This window comes from Hippopotamus amphibius, chromosome 7, assembly GCF_030028045.1.
Source record: "Hippopotamus amphibius kiboko isolate mHipAmp2 chromosome 7, mHipAmp2.hap2, whole genome shotgun sequence".
Lineage (NCBI taxonomy): Eukaryota > Metazoa > Chordata > Mammalia > Artiodactyla > Hippopotamidae > Hippopotamus > Hippopotamus amphibius.
Window position 1 is genome coordinate 78,796,646 of NC_080192.1, and position 17,351 is coordinate 78,813,996.

The 17,351-nt window shown below is 43.7% G+C and overlaps 2 protein-coding genes across 6 annotated transcripts in view; one reads left to right on the plus strand and one right to left on the minus strand.

Moving 5' to 3' along the window:
- Positions 1-1,264: 1,264 nt before the first annotated feature.
- On the plus strand, positions 1,265-14,512 carry CNOT11 (CCR4-NOT transcription complex subunit 11). The gene is made up of 7 exons (XM_057743491.1): positions 1,265-1,787; positions 5,017-5,181; positions 7,215-7,367; positions 10,500-10,702; positions 11,898-12,100; positions 14,070-14,166; positions 14,243-14,512. Exons 1-7 carry the CDS (start codon positions 1,265-1,267, stop codon positions 14,438-14,440), a joined length of 1,542 nt encoding a protein of 513 aa, XP_057599474.1. The 3' UTR covers positions 14,441-14,512.
- Positions 1,782-17,351, minus strand: part of RNF149 (ring finger protein 149) — a 42,674-nt gene continuing 27,104 nt past the window's right edge. The window contains exons 8-10 of one of the 5 annotated variants that reach the window (XM_057743489.1): positions 16,213-16,371; positions 10,920-10,990; positions 1,782-2,128 (exon numbers count right to left, since the gene is read on the minus strand). The gene's annotated coding sequence lies outside the window, so the exon portion shown is untranslated. Of the gene's footprint in view, positions 2,129-10,919; positions 10,991-14,659; positions 14,919-15,672; positions 15,829-16,102; positions 16,372-17,351 lie in introns of those variants that run through there. The other 4 variants (XM_057743485.1, XM_057743486.1, XM_057743487.1 and 1 more) reach the window with 4 other exon arrangements.

Here is a 17,351-nt window from a genome sequence, read left to right on the forward strand (position 1 = left end):
GTGTCTCCCTGTGAGGTGAACAAAGGCACTTCAGGTTAACATTCAGGCAGAGGGGCAGTGTTCCCTGAGGCAGGCCATTACGTAAGATTATAATAACAGAAGCTACGGAAAGCAGAGGTTAAAGTAAAAGAAACAGATCCAACATGGAGTCAAAATTGGCTCTTCCCTGTTACCTATCTGCTGCTGTAAGTTAATGGTAGGACCTTTCTAGGGGGATATCTAACAGTCAATTGAAGAAGCCTTCAGAATATGCATCCCCAATGACCTAGCAGCGTCTCTTCCTTTAGAGTTATGGTGGTGCTCAACTAGATAATTTTGGAGCTGCTAGCATTAGTTAGCGCAGACTGCATCTCCCAAACTGGCCTGGTGGGAATTGCTGGTGAAATCCCTGCAGGGTTTTGCAGGTCTAAGGAACGAACCCGGCAGAGGTTCCCAGCCTGGAGTATACACTAGTCACCTGGGCAGGTGTTTTTCTTTCTGTTTAACACCTGGCCACTAGGACCAGGCACTAGTATTTTTAAAGGTTCCCCCCGGGAACATCGAACAGGTAGCTTAGGCCCAGAATCAGCGCCCTAGGACAGGCTAGGTAAAAAATTGTACAACAATTTTGTAAATGAACGTTTATTGGAAACATTTTTCCAGAAACCTTGTTAAAATAATCGTGTACAAAAGCTCGTGTGCAGTATGATTCCATTTCTTCATATACGAGTATAATACTGGAAATTAACTTTGGTTATTAGAAACGCGTGGTGTTTAGTTATTTGCACTTAAAAATGTTTCACCATGAACAGCCACGTGTGTTGCATTAAGAAAACTTTTCTGATTCTAAGATGCATTTTTCCAGACAGTAACATCACCCACGTTTACTGCCAACTTCAGGGTCCAGGACCGCCCTGTCGGAGCCTCCGGGAGCAGCTGTCACTCGCGCATGCGCAGACGGCACCACAGCGTGGGGCTGTGGCGCCGCGAGACTTCCTCAGTGCGAGACCTGGGCCTCGCGGGCCGGCCCTGCCCCTCCCGAAGGCCCCGCCCCCATTTCCGGCTTTTCGCTCCACCCACTCGGCGGCTCGGGAATCCTCTCCCTGGCCGGGCTCCAGCAGCCTCGCTCTGGCTCTGCGCTTACTTCTGCTCTGCAGGCGGCTGGCTTCCCGGCGTGTTTTGTTTGCGACGCTGTCGTGCCACAGCGCGCCTTACGGCCGCGGGGACGGAGCGAGCCGGCGCCAGGGCCCCTCCGGCCGGGAAGCAGGACGGGCGAGCGAGGTGGATGCCCGGCGGCGGGGCGAGCGCGGCGTCTGGCCGGCTTCTCACCGCCGCGGAGCAAAGGGGGGCCCGGGAAGCGGCGGGGTCGGCGTCCAGGAGCGGCCCGGGAGGCTCCGGCTCCGGCGGCGGCAGCAGAGGCGGAGCGGGCGGCCCCGGGCCGGGCAGCGGAGGCCCGGGGGGCCCCGCGGGCAGGATGAGCCTGACCCCGAAGGAGCTCTCGAGCCTGCTGAGCATCATCTCGGAGGAGGCGGGCGGCAGCAGCACCTTCGAGGGCCTGTCCACCGCCTTCCACCACTACTTCAGCAAGGCCGACCACTTCCGCCTGGGCTCGGTGCTCGTCATGCTGCTGCAGCAGCCGGACCTGCTGCCCAGCGCGGCGCAGCGCCTCACGGCGCTCTACCTGCTCTGGGAGATGTACCGCACCGAGCCGCTCGCCGCCAACCCCTTCGCCGCCAGCTTCGCGCACCTGCTCAACCCCGCGCCGCCCGCCCGCGGCGGCCAGGAGCCCGACCGGCCGCCGCTCTCAGGTACGCCCGGGGCCCCCCGCCCGGAGCCCGGGGTGCGGCGCGGAGGGGGAGGTCCCGCAGCTGCTGGGCTTTCACCCACGCGTGAAACTGATTATCTCCCCTGGACATTCCCTCCCTGCTCCCTCCACCAAGTCTGGACAAGTAATAGCTTCATGGCGCCGAAAATTACTCCTTCCGACAGTACAGACTGTCAAACCGTGCTTGACGCTTTATCGCCTCAGGTGCAGTTCGCTGTCCTCTGGCCCGTCTGAGGTGTGTGAAGTTGTGAGTAATGACAACACTGGGTCTGCCCCCGGCTTTGTCTCAGGAGTCAGTGAGAGGTCACTCAAAACCCGAAGGCGCTGTAGAGCGGAAACACACATTAAACAGCGTTTAAGGACTTTACAGCTACCTTCCTGCTGTTAGGTGTCCTTGGTTAACGCGATGGGGACAGAGGATAGAAAGTAGTCTCAATTCACGGCCCAGATAAGAAAACGAAAGACTGCTGGACATTATGTGAAATGCATGTTCGGCAACTTTGGTGAGATCACTGGGTTGGATTCGAGGCTGCTTTTGCTTTTTTTTTTTTTTTTTAAACTCAAAAGAGGCTTTCTGAGACTTGATTTTGGGAGAAAATCTGAAGCCAGGAGAGGAGAACAGCACAGAGGAGATAATGATGAGTGATAACGATACCTGGAAGACTTAGAGGAGGACCAGCAGTAATGGGCGGAACAGGTTGATCTCACAGCCCTTAAGCAGTAGGGAAATAGGCAAGTCACTGCTTAGGTAGGGACTGCTATTCAGAGAGCCAGAAGGTAAAGGCAGCGGAATTTTAGGTAATGCCAGAGAATTTTTCCTTGCAGGAGAGAGCTTTTAAATTTAAGCTAGTTATCGTTCCTGCTGGCAACGCCTCTGGATCTAAAGCGTCTTTGGGTTGATTTCCTGCACAGCCCTTAACCTAAGCGGGGCAACGTTTGTATTCCATGAGATGTCTTTGGGGTGCAGGTACTGAACCTGGTTTTCAGGAAGTTTGAGAATGCTGAGAAAGTGACTGCAACGTGTGTGTGGTTCTTCCCCCCCCCCACCCCCCATGGATGAGGTAGTGTGGGATTTGGGTCAGAGAGCCCTTTGAATTCTGTAGGATGTTTTAGGCAAAGGACCATGACTTACATAATGTCATTCCTGAATGCCATGAGTCTAAACCTAGATTTAGGCAGTAGACTGCGTTGTAAACAGATTTGCCAGCGAAGGAATCTATGAATTGGTTATTTTGCCTCTCTCTGCCTCAGTTTCCTTGTCTGTAAATTGCAGATAATAATTCCTAGCTGGTAGTTATTATTAGGAATGAAAGTATCTGAGGTAAGGATTATCCGTTATTACTGTTGCCAGGTAGTGATGATGCTTAAATACACAACAGAGGGAATGGCAGTGCTAAAGGCTTATTATATTGTACATCAGGGGGACATCTAATGAGTATATGTTTTGAAAGTTTTTCAGATGATTCTGCTGCAGAGCCAAGGCTGAGAATGTATCTGGAAGTAAGTAGGATGGCTTCCTTGCACTCAGGAAGCTTGCAGTCTAGTTGAGGAAACGGAATCATGATTGTAACCCCGTGTGGTTAAGGGCTGTACTAGATGTCACATCCACAGTGCCTCTAGCACAGGAACTACACCTGTGTGGCTGGAGGGGCTTTCAGAGGCAGTGATGTTTTTGCTGGATACTGATTAGAAATGGTGGGGAGAGAAGGGTGTCGCCCTGTCAGGTGTTCTAAAGAGCTGCGTGTATTGGATGTTTTGAAATCAGAAATCAGAGAAGCTGAGAGATTTTGTGCAACTGGTGTGTGGAACACATGGATTGGAGGGGGGTTCAGGAAGTGGGATTAGGAAAGCGGGTCAGGACCAGATTAGGAAAGTCTTAATATAATGGTGCAGAAGTTTGGGTTTAATTCTGTGTAAACAGGTTAAGTGATGTGAGCAGATATGTACCTAGAAATATAAGTCAGTGGTGAGTGGGTATGTGGGCTGTGGGTGGTGAGTGGGCAGGAGTCCAAGCTGGCAGCTGGAACGGGGTCTGGTCACTGTGATGCGGTAGGATGAATGTGGCCAGGTGAGCAGGCGACTCTGGGATGGAAGGGAAGCAGCCAGTGTTCAGCTCTCTGGGAATGGTAGTAGCCACGCTGTGGACTGAAGCAGGTGTGTGCAGTGTATTTGCGGAGCTAGTGATTGCTTCCTTGTCTCTTTAACTTTTACACAGTTGCTGGTAGCAGCAGAGAGGAAAAGCATTTCTGAGCAGTGTAGGTTTTTTTTTTTATTAGTTTTGGTCTGCATATGTAAGTTGTAGCCTTTGAAGGAATTGTATTTTATTTAATTTTTTAATTTTTAGCTGTGTTGGTTACCGCGTGCGGGCTTTCTCTAGTTGCGTCAGAGGTGGGCTACTCTTTGTTGTGGTTCCTGGGCTTCTTGTTGCAGTGGCTTCTCTTGTTGCGGAGCACGGCCTCTTATCTAGGTGTGTGGGCTTCAGTAATTGCAGCACACAGGCTCAGTAGTTGTGGCATTCGCGGGTTTAGTTGTTCCTCGACATGTGGGCTCTTCCCGGACCAGGGATCGAACTCATGTCCCCTGCATCGGCAGGTGGATTCTTAACCACTGGGCCACCAGGGAAGTTCACAAAGTTCTTAATAGTCACAAAGCCTTAAGTTTCATTGACATTGCCACAAATCATAGAATTTCAGTTGACATACAGTTGGCCCTCTGCATCCTTGGATTCTGCATCCAAGGATTCAACCAGCCATTGATATAAAATATTTGAGGGGAAAAATTCCAGAAAGTTCCCAAGAGCAAAATTGAATTCTGACGACTATTTCCCTAGCATTTCATTCTATTTACGGCTATTTACATATCATTTACATTGCATTAGGTATTGTATGTAATCTAGAGATGATTTAAAGTCTAAGGGAGGATGTGTGTAGATTACTTGCAAATACTACACAATTTTCTATAAGGGACCCAAGCATCCTTGGATTTTAGTGTCTGCTGGGGGTCCTGGAACCAATCCTCCTCAGGGACAACTATTTAATTACATTTTCATAAATGTATCGATTTGGTTAAATGAATCTTCAACTGTAATTTTGTCCTTAAAGATGTGTGGGTTGAGGTGGCAAGTAGCAAATGCTAATTTTACCAAACTCAAGATAATTTTTTAAAATGACCGTTAGAGAAATTGTTATACATTTTTGTTTGTTCATTTACAGGATTTTTACCTCCTATAACTCCACCAGAAAAGTTTTTCCTTTCCCAGCTGATGTTGGCACCCCCACGGGAACTCTTCAAAAAGACACCTCGGCAGATAGCCTTGATGGACGTCGGAAACATGGGCCAGTCTGTGGACATTAGCGGGCTTCAGCTAGCCCTGGCTGGTAAGGAGGGATGCTGCTTCAGGCATCCTTGTGTGGTTGCATTAGGCCTTTTATCTCGAGGTATTCCACTTAAAGTGAAGTCTTTGTAACTGTGCTAAAAGGTTAGTATTTTCCATGAAAAACATAGCTTTAGTCCTGGATCCTTGCTATTATGGGATTTGAGTTTTCACTCGAATCAATTGCTTTTCCAGTTTAAGAAGACTGCTGAATAAAACTTGGTTTGTTTAAAATTTTCCTGCTGTCATTTCTACTCAGAGCCATCTACAGATTCAGTGCAGTACCTATCAAAATCCCAACAATGTGTTTTGCAGAAATAGAAAATTCATATAGAATCTCAAGGGATCCAGAATAGCTGAAATAGTGTCCTCTTGGCACCTTTGTTGAAAATTCATTTGAATATACATGGGAGGGCTTATTTCTGGGCTCTCTATTCTGGGTCATTGGTCTGTTTGTCTTTATTCTAGTATCACACTTTTGATTACAGTAGCTTTTTTTTTTTCTTTCATGTAAAAAGGGTTTTATTTTCAAAGGAGCAGAACATTAATCCAACAAGTCATACAGTAGCTTTTTTGAAATCAAGAGGCGTGAGGCCTCCACTCTGTTCTTCTGTTTCAAGATTATTTGGGCACCTTCTCTGTTACACATAGAAGCAAGTGAATGGGTGGTCTTGAAGCAAACTCATGTTGTGATAGAAAATAATGAGAACTTTCATGAACAGGGTGGTCAGGGAGAGCCTCTCTGAATAAGTATAAGAAGAGCAGCTTTTGCTAACCTGCTCTAAGCAAAAGTGCAGATGCATAGGTCTCATCACCTGAGAGTGATTCATTAGGGAATTTCTAATCTATAGGCAGATTTGTGAACCCTTGACCTCGTGATTAAGTGAGCTACAGGGTTAATTTTGACAGTGCCCTATCCTTAGACTTCATGTACCTGTGACATTTGGCATTTTTTATAAGGTGACATCTTTCAATAATCTCTTTCCTTGGGGCATTTTGAACCTTATTTTTAAACTACTAAATATTAACAATATAATAATGGTTATTTTCTGAAACTAAGAGAAATCTTTTTCAGACTTTTAAGATTGAAGGTACACAGAAGTACTTATTAGCTGCTAGTGCCAGATGCAACCTATTAACAGAAGGAAAATGATTATGTCCTTAACTAAAGACAGTATGAAAACTGGTTGCAGAGGTAATAGGCAATTTCAGTCACCTTACCTTTAGAAGTGATGTGTATTCTGAGGGTTCTGGCTTTGTATTCAATAAAGTAAGAAGCAGATCTAATTTCCTTTTCAACTTGTGATGACTTGAATCAGCCCGTGAGAAAGTTTTAAAGTATATCAAGCTCAGAAAGGAATATGTGACTAAAGTTAGGACTGAGAGGCTTGGCACAGTGGCTAAGCTTCCTGTCCCCTACAGCTGTTTGCTGTCCTGTGCCCAGACTGAAGATGTCCTAATCCATTCATTTTCACAAGTGCTTGAGAAAAAAAAAGTAGTAAGTACACCTGTCTTCTCTGGAGCTAGCCACAGAGATCACCTCTATGGAGACTGGCCTGAAATTCAGATGTCTTTACAGTGGAATCCAGGGACCAAAGGTGTATTTCTGGCTGATGCAGTTGCGTTTTCCTAACTTTAAGAAAACAAGCGGACAAGTTAAACATCAGTAACTACAAGGGGCAGTTATAACTGCAGTGTGTGTGCGACAGTATCTTGTGTTTTAACAGATTTTCCCCTGGTTCCTAATGGGATTGAATGTCTTTTCAGATGTTTATTGGCCATGCAAGCTTTTTAAAAATAAAATACTTATTGAAGTTGTTAGCCCGTTTTTTCCTGTTTTTAAAAATTGATTTGTAGGAGCTTTGGGGGGGTGGGGATATATATATATATGTATGTGTGTGTGTGTATATATATATATACTGAATCTGGCCTTTTGTTTGTGTATTATAGGTAACTTTCTCCAGTTGGTAGCTTCTCTTTTCACTCTCCTTGTGGTGCCCTAAATTTTAAAATATCTCCTATGTTAACCTTTTTCAGAACGCCAGTCTGAATTGCCAACTCAAAGTAAGGCCAGCTTCCCTAGCATTCTCAGTGACCCAGACCCGGATTCTTCTAATTCTGGATTTGACAGCTCTGTTGCTTCTCAGATCACGGAAGCTTTAGTCAGTGGACCAAAGCCACCTATTGAAAGTAGGTATATCTAATTTTATATTCTTGGATTTATTTTATCAGCGTCCCCCTGAGACTTTCTAATTTTCTGAAGAATCATGTTGTTTTTGTTGATGCTTAAAGGTGAATTTTCAAAAAAATTTATTTTATTGAAATACAGTTGATTTACAATGTGTTAATTTCTGCTGTACAGTAGTGATTCAGTTATACATACATTATTTTTCATATTCTTTTCCATTATGGTTTATCACAGGATATTGAATACAGTTCCCTGTGCTGTAGAGTGGGACCTTGTTGTTTATCCATTCTCTATATAATAGTTTGCATCTGCTAATCCCAAACTCCCAATCCATCCCTCCCCCACCCTCTCTCCCCTTCGGCAACCACAAGTCTGTTCTCTATCTGTGAGTCTGTTTCTGTTTCAAAGATAAGTTCACCTGTGTCACATTTTAGATTCCACATGTGATATCATATGGTATTTGTCTTTATCTGGCTTCATAAAGTAAAATTTCTAGGTCCATCCATATTGCTGCAAATGGCATTATTTCATTCTTTTTTATGGCTGAGTAATATTCCATTTGTGTGTGTGTGTGTGTGTGTGTGTGTGTGTGTATACATACACACACACACCACATCTTCTTTATCCATTTATCTGCTGATGGACATCTACATTGTTAGTATGTCTTGGCTATTGTGAACAGTGCCACTATGAACATAGGGGTGCATGTATCTTTTTGAATTACAGTTTTGTCCAGATATATGCCCCGGAGTGGGATTGCTGGATCATATGCTAGTTCTGTTTTTAGTTTTCTAAGGAACATCCATACTGTTCTCCATAGTGGCTGCATAAATTTACATTCCCACCAACAATGTAGGAGGGTTCTCCTTTCTCCACACCCTCTGCAGCATTTGTTATTTGTAGACTTTTTGAAGATGGCCATTCTGACAGGTCTGAGGTGATACCTCATTGTCGTTTTGATTTGATTTGCATTTCTCTAATAATTAGCGACATTGAGCATCTTTTCATGTGCCTGTTGGCCACCTGTATGTCTTTGAAGAAATGCCTCTTTAGGTCTTCTGCTCATTTTTTGATTGGGTTCTTTTGTTGTTGTTGAGTTATATGAGCTGTTTGTATGTTTTGGAAATTAAACCCTTGTTGGTTGCATCATTTGCAAATATTTTCGCCCAGTCTGTAGATTGTCTTTTGCTTTTGTTTATGGTCTCCTTTGCTGTATAAAATCTAGTCTAAGTTTGATTAGGTCCCATTTGTTGATTTTTGCTTTTATTTCCTTTGCCTTGGGAGACTGACCTAAGAAAACATTGATGGGATTTATGTCAGAGAATGTTAAACATGAATTTCATGAGAAACTTACTGCTGTAGTGTCTGGAACATAGTAGAGATGCTTGATAGAAGTTTCTTCTTTGATAAAAATACCAAGTTGTGGCGACTTCCCTGGCAGTCCCGTGGTTAGGACACCACACTTCCACTGCAGGGGGCATGGGCTCAATCCCTGGATAGGGAACTAAGATCCCACATGCTGTGTGTCCCGTCCCCGTCCCCCCCACCCCACCAAAAAAAAAAACAAACAAGTTTTTAAAATTACATACCTGTCATCAGCATACCTAAAGATATAAATTCTCTGATTTTACTGAAATGAGTTTATCTTTTGTAGCTTATTACCTTTTTGTTTTATACTTCATTAATCAATCATTCTTCATTGATGCTTTACTGATCTTATAGCTCTTAATTTATTTCAAAGAAAACACCTGTTGAACATGAAATAATAGAGCTGCATTTTTTGGTTTTGTAGGCTTCTGTGTGGTTTTTTTTTTTTTTTTTTTGGCGCACGGGCTTAGTTGCTCCGCGGCATGTGGGATCTTCCTAGAGCTGGGATCGAACCCGTGACCTCTGCATTGGCAGGCGGATTCTTAACCACTGCGCCACCTAGGAAGCCCTTCTGTGTGGTTTTAATGATAAAGGCATGCTTTCTGCTTAGAGATAAGAATATGTTCTCCAGACTATAGTGTCACCTGGAGTTTAAAACTTACACTGTGACTTTTTATGCCATTTATAGTAGATCTTTGGAATAAATGGGTTTAATATTTGAAGTCTCAGCTAGTCACAGTGTGCGGGAAGGTCCAAGGCACATATGGGTTGTATTTAATACTTGCTCAGGCACAGCTTTGACTTGAATGGGCCACTGGGAAGGTATGTAAGATCAAATATTAGGTCTGAGTCTAGCTGAACGCCAGGCATCCACATCTCATGGGACTTCCTGTTTATCACATAAGTAGTACCTCTCGTGAAATGTTAAAAACTTTTTTTTTGTAAATGGTCTGCAGAGATTCAGGTGCTAGTTCTGATATATGTTGAACAGATAGTGTAGTTTAAGATAAAGGGATAGTCATCTCAAATTTGGCCGGCTGGCTCCATGAGAGGAGTAAGCCACCTTAGGCCCTATGTTGGAAACCAAAGTGAGGGTTGAAATTTGCTCAGAAGTCCCAGCCAGCATTTATTTTAGTAGGTTTATAACTTAGGGATCAATCTTGTTTTATAACACTTGAGGTATTAAATTGAGTCACTTCATTGTCCTATTGTATTTTTACTATTTTATGAAAATATGGCATTTGTGAATTTAGGGTTTATGAAAGTCTCCAGATTCAAGAATGTCAACAGTCAACCATACTTATCCCCTTCCATTTCACCTCCACATAATTTGCTACTGTAAGGTTTTAAGATGCAAAAATAAAACCAGTACACATCATATGGTCTCTGGATAAAGCAGTGCTGAGAATAGGGTGAGCAAGATCAAATAGTAACTTACTGATATGGTAAGTTGTGTCCTTTTGTGATTGAGTGTGATCATGCTGGAACTAGGACTTGTCAGGTGGTAGTAATGCTTTCCTTGCCTCTCCAAAAAGAGATTTGGTCTCTGGCATAATAATGTTATGTCAGTGTTTTATTTTCTTGTTTGTGTTCTGAGTAAAACCCTGACTTTATGTCATTTCTGCTTCTGATTTTGAAGTCAGAGTGTTACTATGTTGTCCTTATTACGAGAGGTGTTACTGCTCTTCAGGAAGTGGAGTCTGTGAGGTTCATACAGACATGCATGGGTGTCAGCCAAGCAGTCAGACGTGCTACTTTGATTACAGGCCATTTCCGGCCGGAGTTTATCCGTCCCCCGCCTCCGCTCCACGTGTGTGAGGATGAGCTGGCCTGGCTCAATCCCACCGAGCCTGACCACGCGATTCAGTGGGACAAGTCAATGTGTGTGAAGAACAGCACTGGCGTCGAGATCAAGCGAATCATGGCCAAAGCCTTCAAGAGCCCCTTGTCTTCTCCCCAACAAACACAGGTATGCATTTACTGTAAACATCTCCCTGCATTTAAGTTACCAGGTGTTTTATTTTTCATAAAGTGGTGACCAGTAACATGATGTTGACATGAGCCAGCAGCATGAGGTGGTGTGGTCTCTGAAGCTGTGTTCTGCCCCCCACTCTGCTCACTTCACTCTGCTGGGGCAGGAAGTGTGGTGCCTCCCCCAGTTCCACTTGGGGGGGGGCGGTACTCACCTTGGGGCACTCTGCTCCTGCTCTGTGCAGCTGGGCGCTTTACGTACGTTGTTATGAAGCCGGACGGTACTCTAGGAGGGTAAGTGGAATCATTAACATTTAACCAGGAAGGTGAACGAGTGTCCGTCACACAGCTGGTCAGTGGTGGATTCAAAATAGCCCCCGTGCCTAACTATGAGACTTCCCTCGGGAAAGGCAGGACACTGTGGGTGGTTCCGGGTGGTGGATCTTATTCACTTGGCACACTTTCTCACATTAGAACTTGTCAGGAGATACATCTCCAGTCTGGTTTACTACCAAATGCCATTTTCAGAGTCAAGTAATAGCTGTGTTCATAGTTCCCTTTGCTTACCAAACCATCCTGAAATAGTACATGTGCACATACGAGTAGACAGGGGAAACTACATGGAAAATTTAAAGGAATGTACAATTTGGCAGAAAAAATTGTTTTTGAGGATACCTATTTGAATGAGAGAATGTGTGTGGGGCTTGCACTGTAAAGTATACAGACAGGCCCACCCCTGGCTGCCCCCTCAGGCCTCTGTTCCCCGGGTGCTGGGCGGGGCTTTGGCTCCTATGTCCCTGATGACCTCTGTGGTCTGTGCTTTTCGGGAGTCCTAGTTGGTGACATTATCATTGATTATAACAAATGACAGAAAAAAAACCTACAAAGGACATAAGGATGATATTGTTACAATCCAGATAGTATTGTATTGATTCTGGTGTAATGCCCGGAGGCATTAGTGTTATTTATAAACTGTTGTGAAGGTGGCTGATTTTAATATCTGTCGATTCAAATGTAAATTTTGAAATATCACAGCATAATGATCATGGGTTTGAGGGAAGACATTTATGAAGTCGGTTCAGTGCAGATAATTTTATAACTTTCTTAAAATACTTGGTTTTTGTATGCAGGAAAGAGATTTCTAGTTTGACTCAAGAACCTTTCTCTCTCTTAAAAAAATTGATTGTATTTAGCTCCTTGGAGAGTTGGAAAAGGACCCCAAACTTGTTTATCATATTGGCCTCACTCCAGCCAAGCTTCCTGACCTAGTGGAAAACAACCCTCTAGTCGCCATAGAAATGCTGCTGAAGTTAATGCAGTCAAGCCAGATCACGGAGTACTTTTCAGTTCTGGTCAATATGGACATGTCATTACACTCAATGGAAGTTGTTAATCGGTAAGTTTCTACATTCAGTCCAGTCGGGGGTGGTGGTGGGGGTCATGGTATATAGATCCTGATTAAATGACTAGAAGGGAAGAACTAGCAACAGTTTTTCTTCCCCCTGATACTGTTACTCTGAGAAAGTCCACTAAATAAATAATCTGCGCCTTAGTGTTCACTGCATGTGAATTTAGCACCCACTAGTAAGGACTTGGAGGGTATTTCAAGTATTTAGCACTAGTAGAAGCATCAGTGAAACTTAATTGCTAAAGTATATGTGGTTGCATATTCTTTACCTCCGCATAAAGGACAGATACGACGTTATTTCTTGCTAGTGACTAATAGCTGTATCACGGGAAGGTGTGGGTCTGGGAGCTGAGAGGATTCTGGGAGCGCCTTCCTAGATGCCTTTACACGTTCTTCCAACCTCTCTTTGGTCTTCTTGCTCTGTCAGGGGCTTCCCTCCGTGATGTGTTCAGAACAGTGGTTTTCCCACTTTATTATTTTGCTTCAAATATGTTTTAGGTAAATTACGAATTTCACAGGCTTGGGGGTTAGCTTGAGAGCCTGCTGTTTTGTTAAGCTAACATAGTGTAGCTGTATGTGCAGGCTTGCCTGACATGGTTGCAATTTAGGCTTCTCATCCTCGGCTACCCTCCACATGGTGTCCTGTTTTGGGGGCTAAGTTATACAGTCTTTCTGCTCTATGGGGAGATCCATCCTGCACTTCAGTTACAGCACATCTTTTGAACACTAGTTTGTAAGTCGGGGGTTATTCTTCTTTAACCTACTTAAAGCTGTATGTCCTTTTAAGTTAATCAGCTGGTGGGAGAAGCCTGGCGGGAAGTCAAGTGCTCACAATCGTGTGCATAGGAGAACACAGGTTTGGGGAGGGAGAGGGAGGAAGCGTGACGTGTTCAACTTTTATCTTCCGTCGCTGGCAAAACTGGTCAGCAGCTTGTTGACCCTCAGCTTCATTTCCGTCTCCTCCTCTTCGTTCAAGCCTTTCCCCGTTGTTAAGACTCCCTTTTTTGGGGGGCTGCCTTCTGCTCAGGTCCTCTGGGCACTACTGTCTAAATCAGACAGTAGGTACTTTGTCCAAGAATACCTGCCATCTTTTTACCAGTGATGCATACATGATTTCAAGGACAGGGTCCGCTCTGTGTCCCCACCCCCGATCATCGTGTATCACCCCCACGTGTGTCGCCTGCAGCCTCTGGCTGTGTTTTCCTTGGAGCACGGGTTTCTTAGCGGAAATTCATAGTGTATAGTTAGCATAGCACACCTTTATCTGAGCATGAAATCCCCCCCCCCCCCCAAAAAAATTCCACAGAATCCTTTGGAGAATATCAGCCACCCCTTCAGGACTCTACATCAGCGAAGAGGCACTGTGCCTTTGGCTACATTCCAGCCAGGTCCTTCCCACCAGGTCCTAAGCGTGCCACGCTAGTCCCCCAGTCCACACATGACTCAGATTATTTACTTAGTTGGAAGAAACACCACTTCTCTCCTTGGGTTTCAGTTTAAGTCATTTGCCCTGTTGACTTTTCCAGAGTCTTTCACTTGCATCATTCTTTGTGCAAACGCCTCACGTTAGCACTTAGTTATACCCTGTGCTGTTCAGTTACTACCATGCCTTCCTTCACACGCGATCCTTCCATCGCACTTGTGTGTAATCAGGTTACTAAGCGTTACTTAGTGGACAGAATAACTGTCCAGGTTGTTAAAGCCTGGATGATAACTACACAGGGACATGGTGTATCACATGTGTGGTGCTAAGTGTAGACCTAAGAAACAGAAGTGTCACTTATTAACCGGGGGGCTCCAAGGTTTACTTGCAATAAACTTAATTAAGCTAGGTACTGGATCATATATCAGAATTGTCACTAAATGACCAAAGAAAGTTTTATATTTTATGGTTAACAGTGTTTTAAAATGTTATCAGCAAATAAAATCAACGGCCCTTTCTATCTTTATGAAACAGACTAACTACAGCTGTTGATCTACCTCCTGAATTTATTCACCTTTATATATCAAATTGCATTTCTACCTGTGAACAAATTAAGGATAAATACATGCAGGTAAATAAAAGAAAATTTTGTAAATTTTAGAAATATCTGCCCAGAAAACACATACTAAAGTTGGTTTCTTTTTCAGAATCGTCTGGTGCGTCTCGTGTGTGTCTTTCTCCAGTCCCTGATCCGTAACAAAATCATCAACGTGCAGGACTTGTTTATAGAAGTGCAGGCCTTCTGCATCGAGTTCAGCAGGATAAGAGAAGCCGCGGGCCTCTTCCGGTTGTTGAAGACCCTGGACACTGGGGAGACACCTTCTGAGACCAAGATGTCCAAGTGATACCTCGTCGGGACCACCCGTTCATTGTTCAGCTGTGTTGTGCTTTCATTTTTAAAACTGTTCAAACCCCGAGTGATTGCCTGGTTCAATGCATATAAACACCACTTCACCCACTTACAGCAAAGCTTTGGTAACAACTTTGAAGAACATGTCTTGTAGGCATCTTGCTGATGATTATCCATTGGTGATGTCATCCCAAACCATACAAAGTAGATGAGGTCTTCAGCACTAAAGAGCAAGGTGCCTGTTTTTGCTTAAGATGTAAGTCACAGGCTTCTGATAGGGCAAGAATCCCCTTTGCCTGAGGTTCCAACGTTAAAAGTTTTTAGTGAGAGTAAACGAAGACACCCTTAAGAACTTGTCTTACTGCTCCTGAGGGCTTGAATCATCACATGACGGTAGTCTGACCCTTGAACTCCTCACTGGGCGCAGTGTGAGCCTCGGACACACACGTAACCATATCCTTTGTCATGGAGACCTAAGAGACAACAGAGTAAATGCCTCTCTCGGGCTGTCTACAAACGGGAATTCTTAGAAACCTTTTTTGAGACTATAATAGCTGGTAGTTTTCTGGGCTTTTTCTCTTGAGATGTTTATTCATTCTTCTGTTACTATTCTAAGATGGTGCTTTGGGAGGAAGGATGGTCCCCGGGAAACTGTTCTGTGCCGCTGTTCGCCAAGCAGGCTCTGTCTGTGCCCCTGCCGTGGCGTCCTGTGGGCTGTCACCCCTCATTTAACTCTGGACAACAGTGCCTTACATTAAAGTTTTCTATGTACTCTGTTTGATATATTTTTTACTTGAAGAAATGAAAAATTCCCCATCTGCTAAGGTACTTTCAAAGCATATTCTTTATAGGAACAGGAATCACCTTTCAATCCAACCCTTAGCAAAACCTTGTAATAGTGGCAAAACAGCACTCCTAGATATATGCAGAATTTTAGCTTAGATAGTCTTAAGAATGGAAGGGATTTATAAATATATTTGCTTCAAGGAAATAAGGACCCAAGCTGGTGTAACAGGCACGCCTTCAGAGGTCTAAAATGATGGTGACAGCTGACTTCTCTCAACACCTAACGGCTGGCATCACCGTTTTCCATGTTAGCACCAGGCAAAGAAACCATTCACTATTCACACACTCTGACCTCGCCCACTGCTGGAAGCCCCCCAACCTCAGGCTTCAGGCCCTGATTCCTGATAACACTGGGCTCCTGGACGCATGCTCGAAGCTCACCGAACACGTGTGTTCTCCATGAGGCACCTCACTGGCGCTGCAGTGCTGTGTCTGGGGGCCGTTGCAGACTGAAATCACCAAAAAGACGCACAAGATTTTGGAAATGTGGGACTACATAGACCACGAGAGGACACCAGTTGACAGTCTGAGCTGAAACTAGAAGACAGTGTCGTCCTGTCCAACCTCGCCTGGGAACGTGTATGCCAGCAGCTCAGCACCTTCACTGCCCCTGGGCCGTCCACGAGCCACTGCAGACGTGCTGCACACACTGACTTGGGGCTACAAGTGTGCTTTTGTGAGCAGATCTGCAAACGTGGTCTGTGACTAAAGACTGACCACTGCTCATCATTTCCAAATTACAATACTGGTGTTTTACTTGACAAAGGAAAGGTTTTCAGATTTATTTTAAATAAATAGCTTACAAAGAATAGTAGTTATAGAACATTTTATAAAAAAACCAAAAAGACAGTCAAGATACACATTTACAACACCAGCAAAAAGTTCTTCATTAAACATGTTTAGAAGTAGAAGAAAGTTTACCTGAAATAAAAGAAACTATAATCCCGGGATTCAATAACTGCAACCAACTTCTAAGTGTAATCAGACGAATTCGATTTTACTGTCATGTTTTTAAAAAACCACATCTTGAACTCTGTGGACTTTTAGTTCCAATTTCTAGCTTTAATATCTTCAAGTCATCTGTTAAAAAGACAGCAAGAAGACCCATTAAGAAGAAGACATCTGAGGGTAGAAAGAAGTTCAAAAGAGTATTTGCAGTCCTAAAATAGAAGTATTTCAAATACCTCTCTTTAACAGTATTATTTACTTAAATAACTTTAAGGAAATGGTATCACTCAACTTTTATTCTTAGAGAATATAGATACACTTTCATAAATTCTAAGTAGCCTTTACCACTGTATTACACATCCTGTGATGACATGTTCTCATGGGAACAGCGGATCACACACCTGTTTTAAATGACACCAGGGTGATAGCCCTAAACTATTTTAAGGGTTAAAATGGAAAATTAATGCATGGGGAGAACTTTTTACATACTTGTTAAAATTCCTGCACCCTGTACCAAGAGATCTTGCTCATTTTCTTTTGTATTTGGTCTTGTCTTTTTATGCCATTACTACTGTTCTTATGAGGAAAATCCTTAAGAAAGGCACTTCCATAATCCAGAGATTCAGTAACTCACCAGCCCAGCAGAAAGTACTAGTGACCCAGGTTTCTCTTTAGCTCCCAACACACAAACCTACAGCTCATCAAAAAGAATGGATTGACTTTTCTTGTATTAATTTTAAACTCATGTAATGCAAATACTTTTTTTGATCTATAACATACTTTGCTGTTAGAACGATAACCAGTAATATAGGTACCAGCATTTTTGAAAATGAAATGCTTATAAATGTTTTTAAAACTTCAAAAACAAAATTAACTGGGAAAAGCATAGGTGGCTTTTCTAATTGATTGTTGTGTCACAGACACACAGTGTGTGCTACACAAGACAAGCTCTGGTTCAGGCCAACATTCTGTGCTTTGTAAATCGCAAAGCAGGGTTTACACGGAGCCCGTAGAAATGCTTCTGACTAAAACATGTAATCACCTCAGGTTCTAGTTAGTGACGTACACATGCTGACTTAACCTCAGCCCTCACTGATCATGTAAACTTTAAT